We start from the raw sequence: 16,352 nt of genomic DNA, 5'->3' as shown, positions 1-16,352 counted from the left end.
TCAACTTCATTGATGTGGTCAAACATCAAAATAGGGAACTGAACAATGAGCAATTTGTGCTTATGGTCTCACATAATGTTCTACATGAGAAATAAGCAGAAGAAATTTTAGTCATAAGACAAATCAGCTGGGAAAAATAAAAAAAAAAAGGAAAAACTAGGCCTTGTTGGAGATCTAAACATCAGCAGAATAGGAAATGAATAACAGGTATACTGAGAAATGTCTTGCAAAAATTTAAAGAAAAGGGCAAAGGTAATAATAAGGGCACTGGTAGTGTGAAGATGGAAGTAATTCATGTCAAGCTGTTAAAAAAAGATAAGTATTAGTAAGTATGGAAAGATATTACTATGTTTATTTCATTGCCAATATTGATTTTTAAGTTTGTACTATTTAACTTGATGATTTTTTTTTTTGCATATTTGTGTGGTATTTTGTTAGGATTTTATTGTCTCAGTATTGTATCCAATTGTAGCAATGATATTCAACATGGCAGTCGCCAATTTCAGCAATACACCTAGCCTCCCACCATTTAAATATTATGTCATTCATAGTATAGTTGATGATTTTGTTGCTTGCTATGCACTGGTATGTAAGCATCCTAATGTTTAAAAATGTGGCAGGTGCAGGAAGGGAATGTGTATGTGTGCAGGAAATGTAGACAGTGAAAAGCAATGGGAGACATAAATATCTCAATCTAAGGAATTAGCAGCAGCAGAGATAGTTCTTTGGAAATAGGTGAAATTCAGTTTGTGGATACCAGTAGTGTGTTGGAGGATGGGAGGAATATTAAAGACGTATGCATGGATTGGATTTAACTTTGGACAGTGTAACAGATGGAGATGGTGTGTCTGATGGCCATGATTGTATGTGGGGAATGAAAAATGGAAGTGCTGAGAACACATTTCAGTAAGGAAATACCGTGAGAGACATATTAATTAAAATTATAATAACGGAATTAACTCACGTAAAATATTATTTAGACATAGACCATCCGATGGTCTACGTCTATCCTCTTTGTGGGAGATAGTACTTTTTAAATCAGCTAATCTTTCCTAACTTTTTTTTTAATTGTATACACACACACATATATATATATATATATATATATATATATATATATATAATTTATTTATTTATCTATTTTTTTTTAAATAAGTTAGGAAATTTAATGCCCTTTTTTAGTTATCTTGCATTAGCTACTTAGGCGGCGCCTTTTGGAATTGTCAGTTATTGTTTAATTAGCTTTTTACATGTACCAAAGATGCCTGTAATACTCAGGTGAAAATTCTACTAATAAATAATATTTTATGTGAGTTAATTCCATTATTATAATTTTAATTAATGCTGAGAACACAGACTAAAGAAATGAAGACTGAGTTGAAGAGGGTGAATAAAGAGAGGTGGAAAAGTTAAATGAGGGATATAAGGTTAAGTCTAGGAAAGTGACTGGTATTGTAAGGAGAGAAAAATTAGAATATGAGAAGAGATTGGTGATACAACCAAAGAGAATCCCAAGGGAGATTTTTCGCTACGTGGCAAGCAGGAGAAAAAATGATAGTAGACGGATTACCTTGCTGGATGGAGATGGAAATCAGGTGACCAAAGAAGACAACTTTTTAATGATCACTTTATTAGAGTGTTTCATCCTGGTACAGATGGCTATATTCCTAGAAGGATGATGAAGTGTTAGAAGTGAAGGAAGAGGATGCCTGAATACCCAGTATGCTAAATGTTAATAAGGCAGGGGGCCAAGATAGAAAATAACTAGATAATAGACTAGTTATTATCTAGTCTATGTTGTCAATTTTCTTAGACAACATCATGCCAGAGAATCAACAGATAACACCAGGATATCTGCATACTTATACTACATCAAGAACACTGTCTATTGATATCAGGTTTAATGTTGTTTCCTTTATAACATGCATCTTGCCTTACAATTGATCTTCAAACTGTCTTCCTGTATCTCCTTCATTTCTAAACTACTTACATCTTAAACATACACTATATATTGCTCTGCAACTCCATATATTTGCAGTGTTTTGGAGCTCATCTTGTCATCATATACCTTTTCCAGCTCTACAAAATTTAAATACAAGTCTTTGTGATATTCTCATGCTTACTAACAACTATTTTCATTAAAGCGAAAACTTGATCCTGACAAACCTCTATATGGCTTTGATCCTGATTGTTCTTTCCCACGTTTCTCTTCCACAACTCTTTTTAGCCTCTTCTGACTGCATAAATCTTAGCTAGAGTATATTCAGTGAAGAAATTCTACAGTTTTCACATTGTTTTATGGGGTGCAGATGGGTTCTCGTTCCTGCACCCTGTTAGTACCCATTAGGGGAAGCTAAAGCTGCTATCAACCAAATGCAAATGATCGAACTAAAATGCTCCCAAATTCCTGCCCTAAAGGATCCCACCTGGAGTCAGGCCTAAAAATAATATAATTTAATACTGAAGGTTTCTCCAGTGTCAAGTAAGATCTCATTGCAAATATTTGCAAAGATAATGCCTGAATATTTGCAGAAATAATGTACTCTGCCTGAAAGAAACTCACAGAGGGGAAGGTGCCGCAAGACCTTACATCCATGGCATGAAACTCATCAAAGAGATACCCCATGATAAATATGGTAGTGCAATATTTACAAAAGAAAACTTAATTCCATCGTCCACTGACTCAATGAACAACAGAAACATTGAGATTATTACAATCACATTTAAAAATATCTCAATCACCTCAGTTTATAAACTGCCAGAAGAAGCTTTCTCCTTCCCCGACATCCTCCTCAATAATAATAATGCATGCATGACTAATGTTGTATTAGGTGACTTTAACAGCCATAGTATTAATTGGGGTTACACAAAATCCAATGAAGATGGAGAACTTTTTGAAAAATGGGCTGAAAACCTTTCTCTAAACCTGATACATAATCCAAAACTCCCTGCATCTTTCAACAGTGGCAGATGGAAGCGAGGCTATAACCCTGACCTCATATTTGTTAGCTCAATAATATCCAACATTTCTGTTAAAAAGGTTTTAAATCCCATTCCACATACTCAGCATAGACCTATAATGCTTCAATTCAACCCAGCCATTATCTCTAGCACAGTCCCTTACAGACAACGATTTAATTTCAAAAAAGCTAATTGGAAGGGTTTCATGAAAGATCTTGACCGCTCCATAGAACCAGTCCATCCAAACCCTCAAGAGTATTCCGAATTCATAAAAATAATGAGGAAAATCTCCACCAAACACATCCCCCGAGGATGCCACACAACATTCCAAGCCTTTCCAGTGACATACAAACCCAGTATGCTAATTACAACTTTACAACACCAACTCCTTCTCAGAGGAGACTATCCAAGCAGGAGAAAAATTATGCTCACGATGGCAAAGGAAAGGTGTTCCTCATAGATAAAAGAAATAGAAGTCCCTGATAACCTATAGTAGCAGAAAGGAATGGAACTTTATCAACAGAATTAGGAATGATTTCACTAAGCCATATAAGCATCCACAGGTAACAGCTAACCAAATTGCTCACCAGCTGCTGCTGAATGGAAAATTCCCTAAAAAGCACCCAAAAAATAAGATACTAAGAACCCCAAGTGAGGAACAAAATATGATTAACTCAGATTTCACCATTACTGAACTCAATGCTGCCATAAACCTAATAAAACCTAGATAATCTGCAGGCCTTGATGATATCTGTAATGAACAAATTAAACATTTTGAATTCAGGACTAAAGAGTGGTTATTAAAACTATACAATACTTGCCTCAGAGCCCTAAGGATACCAACTATCTGGAGACATGCTAAAGTGGTAGCCTTTCTGAAACTAGGGAAAACTCCAACTGAAGCAAAAAATTACAAACCTATATCACTAACTCAGCAACCTCTTCAAACTCTATGAACAATTAATTGTGAATAGGCTACAACCCCTAATTGAACCCCATCCTATTGCTGAGCAGGCTGGTTTTAGACTTGGCAAATCCTGTACATCACAAATTCTCAACCTCACTCAATATATAGAAAATAGGAGCAGTCTTTGTAGACCTAACTGCAGCATATGATACCATAAACCATCCCACACTCAGAAATAAAATATACAGAATAACGAGAGACTATCACCTTGTTCTCCTGATCCAATCACTTTTTTGTGGATCTGGGGGGGATAGCTGCTGGCATCCCCAAAAAATGCCCCCCCCCCCAGGAAGTGTGTTATCACCATTACTTTACAACATTTATGTCAATGATCTCTCCATCTTTCCAGGAACTAGAAATTTTATCTGTGCTGATGACCTTGCCATCAAATTTCAAGTCCATTGAAACTACTCTATCACTTGTCTTAAATAGTTTAACCACATATTATAGCAGCAATCAATTAAAACCAAACCCCTTGAAAGCCCAGACTGGCCTTTTCCACCTTAACAATAAGGAAGCCAACAGGAAGCTGCAGATTTCTTGGGAAAGCTCTAATTTAGAACATTCCTGGAACCCAGTCTACCTCAGTGTGACTCTCAATCGCATCCTTTCATATAAAACACACAGAAAAAGTGAAGGCAAAAGTGAATGCAAGAAGAACATAATAAGAAAGCTTACCTCCTCCAAATGAGGTGCAGACCCTAGCACTGAGATCTTCTGCTCTTGGCCCTTTGCTATTCTTCTGCTGAATATGCCTGCCAGGTATGGTCCAAATCCTGCCATGCTGAAAAACTTGACCCAGCATTGAATGAAAGCTGCTGATGCTTAATTACAGGATGCCTGAAACCAACACCACTAAAAGACCTGTATATTTTGGCTAGTATTGCACCCCTTCAATTCAAAGATCTGCATTCTCAGCTGACGAAAGAAGCAGACAAATGAATGATGAATGTCACCCACAATTTGGCCAGACCACAGTGCCCCAAAGACTAAGATCCCAACATAGCTTCCTAGCAACTATTGAACCACCTAAAAACCCTCCAGAGACAAGACTCCAACAATGGCTTATGCTATACCCTGCGAATAATACTGGTACTCCAACAGCTGAACATCTTCCCTGTGGTGCCCACTTGGACTAGAATACTTGGAAAAGCCTCAATAGACTTTGAACAACAGGACACTGCAAACAAAACTTCATCAAATGGAGCTACCTCACTGGACCAGATAATTGTGAGTGTGGGACAACCCAGTCCATGGAACAGCTTTTTTCTTGTCCCTTTCTTCAATCACCTTGCACAAAAGAGGACCTTATATCCTGCACGGAAAGAGCAGTTGATTGCGCAAGATCCCGGAGGAACATCTGACCATATTTATTGTATATAACTCATGTATAGTTTCTTTCTTCATATTTTACTTATTATTCCCTGTATAATTCACTTATCAAATTTAAACTGTTCTCATTTGTAATGTATCCTAATTTGTTGTAAATAATGTTGTACCACTTACTACTGTACCACTTGTGTTTGGATACAAAATAAATAAAACATTGTTTTATTTCACTTTTTTATATATATGTTTTTTATAGATGATAATAGTGGTACTGTAATCATCCAGAATTCGACCTTCTGACAAGGGTTTCTCATTTCTGCAGTTGCACCACTGTAAAACTCTTATTTCTCCACTTTGGACATTTCTGTTCAGCCTGCCTTTTTGCTTTTCAGATTTCTGATGACTTTTTCTACTTTGAGTACTTTGAATATAAATATGTACTCCAGATTGCATTCCTCTTGAATATTTTCTACCACTGTTCACTCACCACTTATTTCATTTAATAATCTTTCAAAGTAATTTTTTTTTTTTGATTCTGACCATGAAAAATACTAAACCTATAATAAATTAGTACAGTGGGTGGACTAAGGATTTTTCCCTATTTTTATATATTTTTTGTATATTTTTTACATAATGCAGAAACACTGCTCTGGAGAGCAAATATTGAACTTTTTCAAGCCACTTCAGGCCTTCGGTAAGCAGAGAGTTTCACACCAAATGATGAAATTCAATGTCACCTTCATTAATATAATATAGCAAATTTGGCAATATTCTTAAGGGACACTCCTCTTATAGCAAAATTGGTTATTCCTCTGATTAAATATTAAATATATCTGAAATTAATATATATCATTTATGATTTAAAATAAATGATATATAATTCAGCCATATTAAAAATGTGATAACATGAAAGATGCTTTTAGACATACCTTGTTCTTGACTTAATTTAAAAAATTTTTGGAACACAATTTTCATAGAGCAACATTGATAGATATAAATTCATAACCCAAACTCTTAAAAGAATAATAATTTACAAGAGGAATCAAATTCATAAGAATAATAATTGACAAGAGGAATCAAATTCAAAAGAATAATAATTGACAAGAGGAATTTAAAACTTAAAAATTTAAAGATTTAAATTTAAAAATTTAAAGTAGATTAAAAGAAAAAAACAGAGGAATACATACTGTGTGACATAATTGAACTTCCATGAAGAATGAACAAACAAAAATAAAAATTACAGTGCATGGCTGTTTTGATTGGGAGTCGGTCATCTTCAGAGGAGTGAGGGAAAGTCATGAAAGGTGAAGTCTGCGTGTGCTAAGTTTACTTTTATGGTTGCATCAAATTTTTTAGTCATTGGCAGAAATCGCAGATTTATTTCAATATAGTGGAGCTTCCAATTCTCTGAATTATGGCAATGACATTTATGGAATGCTATCACATATTATAGCTATAGTTTTGTTATTTTGAAGGTTAAGTATGGTAGCTTTTTTTTTTTCGATTTGAGGAATGTAGTTCCATTCGAAATGGTGAATCACAATTTCAGTTTTATCAGTATTTGATGTTTTATTGTTTTCGTTTTTGTTCTTAATGCTTAGATATTCAGGAATGAGTAAGTATCATAAAAGAACATATTCACAACCATAGTGATCTTATCATTGAGTGAGTGTAAGTGAATTTGCAATCGCATTGACAAGGAAATCTGTTACCACATTGTGGTATTACAATATTTACCTGTTTGAGTGAAATCTGGTGAGTTTTAAAAGAGTAACCTGCTTGTGATTGGTAGTGAAAACTAATTTATAATCCGTGTGCTTAAAAATATATTAACACACTTTATAAATATTTTGGATGGTACTTTTATTATTTTATGTGTTGGAAAATTTTCTTTGGTTGTAAGACTGGTTAATCAAATTTTGGCTGTTTGGTTTGTGCAATTTATTAATTGCACAGGATAATTTCAGCTTTTGAAAATCTGTATTAATTTTAAAAAATTTTCTTACTGAAGTAGCTATTTTTGTTAAAAAAATTTAGATGTGTTTAGAAATTGTAAGCGAATAACTGATTTTTTTTAATGGAGTATGTATGGCAGGAGAAAACCCAATATGTGTGGGTTTATGGAATATTTTTGTAGCTATACTGGTCATCAGATCTAATTAACATTAAATTTAGAAAATTTATGGATTTTTCACATTGCTGATTCTATGGCGAATTTTAGTCTATTACTACAGATGTTAAATGAGGTTTGTAACAAAGTTATTATTATTATCTGAGACCTTCAGGGAGTCAAACTCATTGAGAAAGGGTATAAACCAGCTGTCATACCTTCCCTTAAATTCATTTACACTAGATGCATCCCCTAAAGGAAAACTATTATAATCACAACCTGCTCTGTGAGAGAAACTTAGCTCTTACCCCTTTCTTGACTGCGAACAAACTCAACTTCCATGGATGCCCACATGTTCTCTCTCTTCAACTTCCATATATAAAAAAAAAATTTCATCGGACGGTATCTTATAAATCCATTCAGAAGTTTATAGACCTCTATCATATCACCCCCTCTTCCTACTGTTAACCAGAATCAGTAAATCCACATACTCAAAATCTGTCCTCATAATCTAAATCTCATAATCCAGAAATAATCTTAATAACTCTTCTTTGTACTCTTTCCACAGCTTCTTGTGGAAGCTATGTATCCCCTTGAAACCTGGGAGACAATGCACACAATAATCCAGGTGTGGTCTTATCAATGCCTTATAAAGAGGCAAAATGACTTCCATATCCTTACATGTCAAGGTTCACCTGAACTTTGCAATTATCCTCTGAGTTCTATTTGCAAATTTCCTATCCACCATTACATCAAGATCCCCAGCCTCATCAGTTTCTTGTAGCATAACCTCACTAATAAAATATGCTGCTGGAAATCTTATCAAGTCAAAGTACATAACTTTACACTTACTAACATTAATGTCAATGATTGACGATGACGTCAATCATTGGCATTAATGCCAATTTTGACAGAATGTTTTGACAGAATCCATGACAATTCCATTGTCGGAATGTTTTCATTATTTCTCTTTGGTGGTATCATCTGTCTTCCTGTGCTGAGTAGTTTGTTTTCATTAGCCTTGGATATTTTCTTTTTTTTAATTAGTGGATTTTTGTATAGCAGGACCATCTCTGTCTTGTTCTCAGAAGTGAGTCCATACTGATTGGTCTCCTTGACCATTCAGGAATGTTGTAAGTGTGAAAAGGCAAGATTGACATACAGGCTTGGATCCCTATTGACGCACTCTTTTTTTGACAGCTGCCTTCTCAGCATAAGAGGGTTTACCAGATGTTGCTACCAGTATTATAGTCCACTACCACTTCACCTCCTGATAAGTGGCACATTGATCTGTCTTTATTTTTTGTATCTCTTCCTCATCCTTCCACCTTTGGCAAGGTCTGGAGTATGCTGGGTGATCTCCTCCTTAGCATCCCATAATACAAAGCACACATCCTTTTGGGTGTGTATAATGCTAAGCATTATGGGAAGGTCCACCACCCAGACCAGTTTCTACCTTTACTGAGGCCTCAATGGGAACAGACCCAGAAGTGATATTAAGGTTGAAGTAATACAGAATTCACACACAAGTAGCGAAAAGGCATCACAATTTATTATTAAAATACTCTGTATCAGAGCTAGTTGTTGAAAGTTTTTCCACTTAGTTATAAATTAAATTAAAGATGCTCAAAGTATGTGTGCTTTACATTATGGGATACTAAAGCAATTCATGTGACGTCATCAGTCTCTATATACAAGTAGCTCAGTTGTGAAAATACTTCACACATAAACTTTGTTTGCTTACACTTGAATAAAGGATCATCATCATCATCATCATCATACGTATCAAGGATTTAGACCTAGTATGGCCTGTTCTGGCCTAAGCAGTCATCGTTGAATCGTTTAAGAGGACGTCCTGGTTTTCTTTTTCCTAATGGCTTGTACTTTAAGGCTTGTTTTGGTAATCTTTCTGTTTTCATTCTTTGAACGTGTTCCATCCATCTATGTTTATATTTTTTAATTTTTTCAATTACTGGTTCTTGGTTTAATTCTTTCATAATATCTCCGTTTCTTTTGTGATCAAATAGGGTATACTTTGCAGTTTTTCTCATAAACTTCATTTCTGCTGTTGTTAATCTTTGTTTGTCTTTTTGTTTTATTGTCCAGATTTCGCTTCCATACATTAAGACCAGTAAAGCTAATGTATTGTATACTTTTAGCCTGGTTTGTTTTTGAACTAGGTTTGGTTTAAATATAGAGTTAATTACCTAAGTATAAAGAGCTAATAAGCTTCATTTCGGCAATGAAAACATTACTTAAATTAAGGGGATATTAAATCCCACATAGTTTTAAAACCGAATAAGAAACTCAAAGATTGGAATCAGAGAGTTTCTTGCCAAATATAGTAAAACTATAAAGTATCGGCGACACTAGCGTTAGCCAATGCAAGTGACCCTAGTACGTAGTACAATACCGGACGACTCGTTGCAAAGGTGGTGAAGTTCAGATCGCTATTCTTAGGTATTTTCCATAATGTAAAAACACATTTCCTAGGAAATGTATGCTGTTATTACATTATGGAGGGAGGTCACTACCCAGACCGGTTTCAGCCTTTTTTGAGGCTTCATCAGTGAGTAGCTAGACCTAATACCAAAGTGTATAGCGAAAAGAACTTATATACTCTGCGAACGAGTTTTCCAAACAGGTGCAACCATTAAGTTACTTAAGTATAAAGAGCTAATAAGCTTCATTTCGGCAATGAAAACATTACTTAAATTAAGGGGATATTAAATCCCACATAGTTTTAAAACCGAATAAGAAACTCAAAGATTGGAATAAGAGAGTTTATTAGCTCTTTATACTTAAAGCTTTATACTTGAAGCTTATTAGCTCTTTATACTTAAGTAACTTAATGGTTGCACCTGTTTGGAAAACTCGTTCGCAGAGTATATAAGTTCTTTTCGCTATACACTTTGGTATTAGGTCTAGCTACTCACTGATGAAGCCTCAAAAAAGGCTGAAACCGGTCTGGGCAGTGACCTCCCTCCATAATGTAATAACAGCATACATTTCCTAGGAAATGTGTTTTTACATTATGGAAAATACCTAAGAATAGCGATCTGAACTTCACCACCTTTGCAACAAGTCGTCCGGTATTGTACTACGTACCAGGGTCACTTGCATTGGCTAACACTAGTGTCGTCGATACTTTATAGTTTTACTATATTCGGCAAGAAACTCTCTGATTCCAATCTTTGAGTTTCTTATTCGGTTTTAAAACTATGTGGGATTTAATATCCCCTTAATTTAAGTAGAGTTAATTACTCCTGTTATTTTTAAATATTTTGCAATTTTTATGTTTATATCTTTTTCATTTTCATAAGTGATCATACATCCTAGGTAGTTAAATGAATTCACCTGTTCTAAGATCTTGTTATCTAATACTATTTTAGTTTTTGCTGGATCTTGTCCTTTAAAGGCCATAGTTTTTGATTTTTCCGTTGATATTATCATACCATAATCTTTGGATATCTCATTTAGATTTAAAATAGCTTTCTGTAAGTTATCTTTAGAATTTGTAATTATTATTTGGTCGTCTGCAAAGAGGAGAGTGTTTAAGTTAACTGTAGGTGAAAGTTTAATTCCTTGATGTAAATTTTTATTCCATTTTATTATTATTTCATTTAAATAGATATTAAAAAGAGTTGCTGAGAGGGGACAACCCTGTCGGACCCCTTGGTTTATCTCTCTTGTATATGATAGCTCATGATTTAATCTTATTTGTATTTGATTATTTTCATATATACTTGTGACAGCTTTTAGGATATTATTTGGTATTTGTCTTTCTTTTAATATGTTAAATAATATGTTTCTTTTAACTTTGTCAAATGCTTTTTCAAAGTCAATAAATGCAATATGTGTTTCTAAATTATATTCTCTTCTTTTCTCTATTATTAATTTTAGGCAGAAAGCTGAGTCTATACATGATCGTCCTTTTCTAAATCCATTTTGTACCTCTAGAATAAAGTTTTCAGAATATTTCATTAGTTTGTTATTTAAGATTCTGCTGTATATTTTGTAACATGAATTTAGTATACTGATACCTCTATAGTTTTTAGGGTCATCTCTATTACCTTTCTTAAAGATAGGAATCACAATTGCTTTTTTCCATTCTATTGGGGGGATACCAGTTGAGTAAATTTTATTTTAAAATAATAAGAGTCTTCGTTTGAATAAAGGATAAATTTTAAATTTTAAAAAAAATTAATTTTAATATTGAAATATTTAAATTCGAATCCTCACATGCTTCTTAATTCAAATTTAAATATTTCAATATTAAAATTTATTTTTTTAGAAAATTAATTTCAATTCAATGAGGAAGAAGTGCACTAACTTTTTTTTTCCTGAAATAACTTTAATTTGATATATAAAAAACACATATAAAATCACACATGCTAGAATTACAATGACAGGTTTAAAAGAGACATGTCAGAGAGAATGGTAACTATAGTAGTCATTTCACACATGATATACTCATGAAGATTAAACCATGGTAATAATAACAATTAATTAAAAGAAACATGTATTAACCACAGTGAAAATTATTTAATTGTAAATATTTCATCCTAAGTATCTTAGGACATCATCAGTACAGTAGTTTAAACAATAATAGGAATAACATACAGTTAGGGCACATGATTACAATAGAATCTCATTAAACGTGCATAACATGTTACAGAAGTTATAAAAAAAAATAAAAAAATAAAAAAAATAAAAAATAAAAAAACGAATAATAATTAATTTACACAATTTTGTATGACAATTTTCCATACTTTAGGAATAGTAAGAACATTGTTGCGGTTTAAATTTGGTCTGTGCAGTAGGGCTTCAGAACTTTCTTTATATAAACGTTCATGTTTATATAAAGATCTATGTAAAAGTTTAGACTTTTCCCAATGGATCCTATGGCTTGGATTTTCAATTCCGTGTTGAGACAGGCCAGATTTCTACGGTTTAAAAAGACGAATGTGGTCTTGATGTTCCGAGATGCGTTTCTGAATAGGACCTACCTGTCTGTCCAAAGTAAGACAATTTGCATGAGCATGGAATCTCATAAACACCAGGCAACATCAAAGGTGAGAGTTTGTCCTTAGGAGAAGGTAACAAGCTGTAAATTTGGTTGATAGATTTGTAAGTAGTGGTAAAATTGTACTTCTTCATACAAAGTTGTGTAAAATAATTATTATTAGTTTTTTTTTTTTTAACTTCTGTAACACGTTACGCACATTTAATGATATTCTATTGTAATCATGCGCCCTAGCTGTATGTTATTCCTATTATTGTTTAAACTACTGTACTGATGATGTCCTAAAGATACTTAGGATGAAATATTTCAATTAAATAATTTTCACTGTGGTTAATACATGTGTTTCTTTTAATTATGATCTCACCACAGATTTCGTTATTTAAAAAAGTAATAATAACAGAAATACTAAAGAAATTCTGTTAGCCATTCGCAAGTTCTAAGGTGTTCTACAAGCCTGCTATACAAATTCTACTTACAGTATGGTAGTAAAAGTAAATAATGGAATTATTATAATGAATTATAATATTTATATATAAAATACTTTTTGAAATTACTTACTAATCCTTGATTTATGAAGTACTCTGCAAAATACACCAATGATAATGGAATCATATATTTTAGAAGAGGCTAAAAATGAAGATTATGTTTTAGAAGTTGTTCAATAATGTGCAATAATGATTTTTAAACTAATATTATGAATTTTAAAAAATTGAATTTCCCAGACTTATTCAAAGTGTCTGTCAATGGAATATAAGTTTTGAATCTTCATACAAATCGACAAATTAAAACAGATCAATAATAACAAAAAAAAAATTTTTTAAAAATCCTTCTAATAGAGAATTTTAATAAGTCTGACTTTCAATTCTGGAGACTTAGCAAAGTATGTAAATAAATCACATGCAAATTATTTTTATGCGATAATATCTATGCAGTGCAACTGAAAGCTAATGCTAAAAATCATCTTGTTTATTTTGTTTTCAATGTGTAATTAATGTGCAGGATATTTTATACTACATTCAACATTTAAAGAGGGTGGGAATATTAAGGTATTTATATTGATAAAAATTGTAGACCTCAAGTTTATACTTCTATCTGTCAGACTGATTGACAAGTAGATAGTGGCTAGACTTTTCAACCAATAAGAAGCAAGTTTGAATATCCCACCATGGAATGGATGCTTAGAATCATCTCAAGGAGGTAGATGGTTTTATTATCCAGTGCAAAACTACTACTACTATACTGCATGCTGGAGGAGCCTGACATGGCTTAAAAAAATTACACAGCTGGTCACTTAAACAGAATTCTTCAGATTGTCTATGTGTTCATAGCTAGATGCATATTTAAACAAGTTAGAAGAGGAGTTTAAACAAGTCACAATTCTAAATGCTAGACTGGATTATCCAAAACCTATTAGGAAATTAGATTCAATTAGGAAACTGGAAAAAAGTACTGATACTCTTTATTTTCATCCAAAGAAACTTTTCAAGAAGAAATAATCCTAGATAGTTTTATGAAAAGAACCAAATGAGAAAAAATTATATTTTCTGTGAAACTAATAATATTTCCATCAAAGAATACTCTAAAGCAGGCATGGGCAACTTTTCCTAGTTCGGGGGCCAAATCATCATTTTGTCTCCGAGTCAAGGGCTGGAGACCAAATTATTAAATAAAATATATTAATATTAAATGAATTAAAACAAGTTGCTACTTCATATTTCATTTATTTATAATATAATGCTTTGGTATAAAGCTCTACATAAATTTTATAATATAATGAACAACATAACAATTTAATGTGAAGACTGGCCTTGTACTTCACTTAATATTACTCAAGGTTAATCGCATAGAATTTTCGAGGTTTTCGTCCGTTATTCTTTTCCGAATTTTTCATTTATTGTATTTCATTCTCGAAAAAAACTGTTCAAACATATATGTGCCGCCAAAAAGACAAATGATCTCTCTTGAAAAGGCGCGTAAATTTGTATATTTTTCTTCCACCAAATAAAATTTATAAAAATCTGTCAAAGCAATGTCATTAAATTGTGATTTTAGCACTAAATCTGCCTGAAGCTCAATAAGTTCCATCTGTAAGTTTTCTGGCACATTATTTACATCAGCATTCATCAGACGAGCAAATATAGCGAATGTGGAGTCTTTGTTTTTCAAGTCGGCAAACTTGTATCAAATTGCTCTATTAGTGCCTTCAGTTCATCTCCATAACAATTATAAGGGATATTTTTATGGGTTGCTAGAGTAGGAAAATGATAACAATTTTTAGCTCTTATCTGACTTTCCAACAATCTTAGTTTATTACAAAAAGCTTTGACATGTCCATGCAGTTCATGAACAAATTGTCCTTGTTTTTGCAATTTAAGATTCAGTTCGTTTAGGTATCCGGTGACATCTACAAGGAATGCGAAATCACACTCCCACTCATCATCTTTTACTTGGTTAATTGTGTTTCCTTTTATGTCCATAAAATCTGCAATGTCTTGTCTCAGATCATAAAATCGTTTTAACATTTTACCTTTACTCAACCACCTCACTTCACAATAATAAGACAAATCTTCATAATCCGAAAATAGGTCTGCCAAATACTCCTTAAATTGGCGGTGATTAAGTGCACGTGACTTAACAAAGTTAATACTGGCTACTACAACTTCCATAACATCTGTGAATTTAATCAATTTTGCACACAGATTTTGTTGGTGGATAATGCAGTGAAAATTAGTTAAATTTTCCGGATGAATCTGTAGTTCTATTGCTCTTTCACGAACTATTCCAATAAATGCACCAACCATTGCAGGGGCTCCATCAGTGCATATGCCAGATAGTGAACTTCATTTAAGCCCAAATCTCTCGAAGATCTATAACCAGCACCGGTAGTTGTTCCTTTTAACGGCCAAAGTGCCAATAATTCTTCTGTGATGTTGAAATCTACATCAACTCCTCGAATAAATATTGCTAGTTGTGCTGTATCGGAGGCATCAGTGCCATCATTCAAAGCAATTGAAAATGCTTCCAATCTAGCAATCTTCTCTTTTAAACGTTTTTTGATATCATCAGCCATAATTTCTATCCATCGGACAACAGTACGTCTCGACAAACGAATATTCTCAATGTCTTTTTTCTTTTCAGGACATATTATACTTGCAACATCCAGCAGACATTCTCTGATAAATTCTCCTTCACCAAATGACTTAGAATGCGTAGTGATTTTCTCGCTTACCCCAAAGCTGGCTTTGATAATGCTGTGGTGCTGCGTTCTTTGCTTGTTGGACATTTGCTGCTGGGTATCCAAGTTCTTCTTCAACTTCTGTATTTCATCTTTTTGTAGTTGTCCATCAATTTTTGGGTGATCCACGTCTCGAAGTTGTATTCTTTGTTGACAGATACGGATTCGTTGCTCAGCAAACATACAGGCAAACCATTATTCAGAATAAAATAATAATCCTCCGTCCAGTTGTCTTGAAATTGACGATTCTCTGCATCTACTTTTCTTTTTTTTTACAATAACCCCTGACATTGTCCCAAATTTATAAGCTATATTGAGAACTGTCAAACAAATCTGTCTTCTACACCGTAGGCAGGCACTGAACAGAACATAACATCAATGCAGGCACTGAACAAAGCACAACACCAACGTGTCAGTACCGAACTGACACGTTGTAACATGTTCACACATGCCGCTAGTCAAAGTGAGAAAGAGACCTTGGTTGGAGAAAACATAGTGAGTTTTGCACAAGTCATATGATGTCAGCTTAATGTGAGTTAGTAGAACACACCATGTTTTCTCCCACCATGAATCAGACAAACTTCGCTGAAATAGATTAGGGCCAGATCAAAAGAAGTAGGTCGGATCCAGCCCGCAGGCCAGGGGTTGCCCATACGTGCTCTAAAGCATCACCATATTAGATATCAACAGAAATCTAGAAGCTTCAAAATGTTTGGGAAAGCCA

The 16,352-nt window shown here is 33.5% G+C and overlaps 1 protein-coding gene across 2 annotated transcripts in view; it reads right to left on the bottom strand.

Annotated features, from left to right (window-relative positions):
- The window catches only part of Cln3 (CLN3 lysosomal/endosomal transmembrane protein, battenin), a 191,661-nt gene that overhangs the window by 64,520 nt on the left and 110,789 nt on the right, over positions 1 to 16,352 (bottom strand). For both annotated transcript variants that reach the window (XM_090410118.1, XM_090410119.1), the window contains exon 11: positions 12,952 to 13,020. In XM_090410118.1, the coding sequence (XP_090266244.1) occupies positions 12,952 to 13,020 (69 nt within the window). The remainder of the gene's footprint in view (positions 1 to 12,951; positions 13,021 to 16,352) is intronic.

This window comes from Typopeltis vanoorti, chromosome 20, assembly GCF_054136105.1.
Source record: "Typopeltis vanoorti isolate ZY-2024b chromosome 20, IOZ_Tvanoo_1.0, whole genome shotgun sequence".
Lineage (NCBI taxonomy): Eukaryota > Metazoa > Arthropoda > Arachnida > Uropygi > Thelyphonidae > Typopeltis > Typopeltis vanoorti.
Note: the sequence above shows the minus strand (reverse complement) of the source record. Positions and strands in the feature narration are given on the sequence as shown.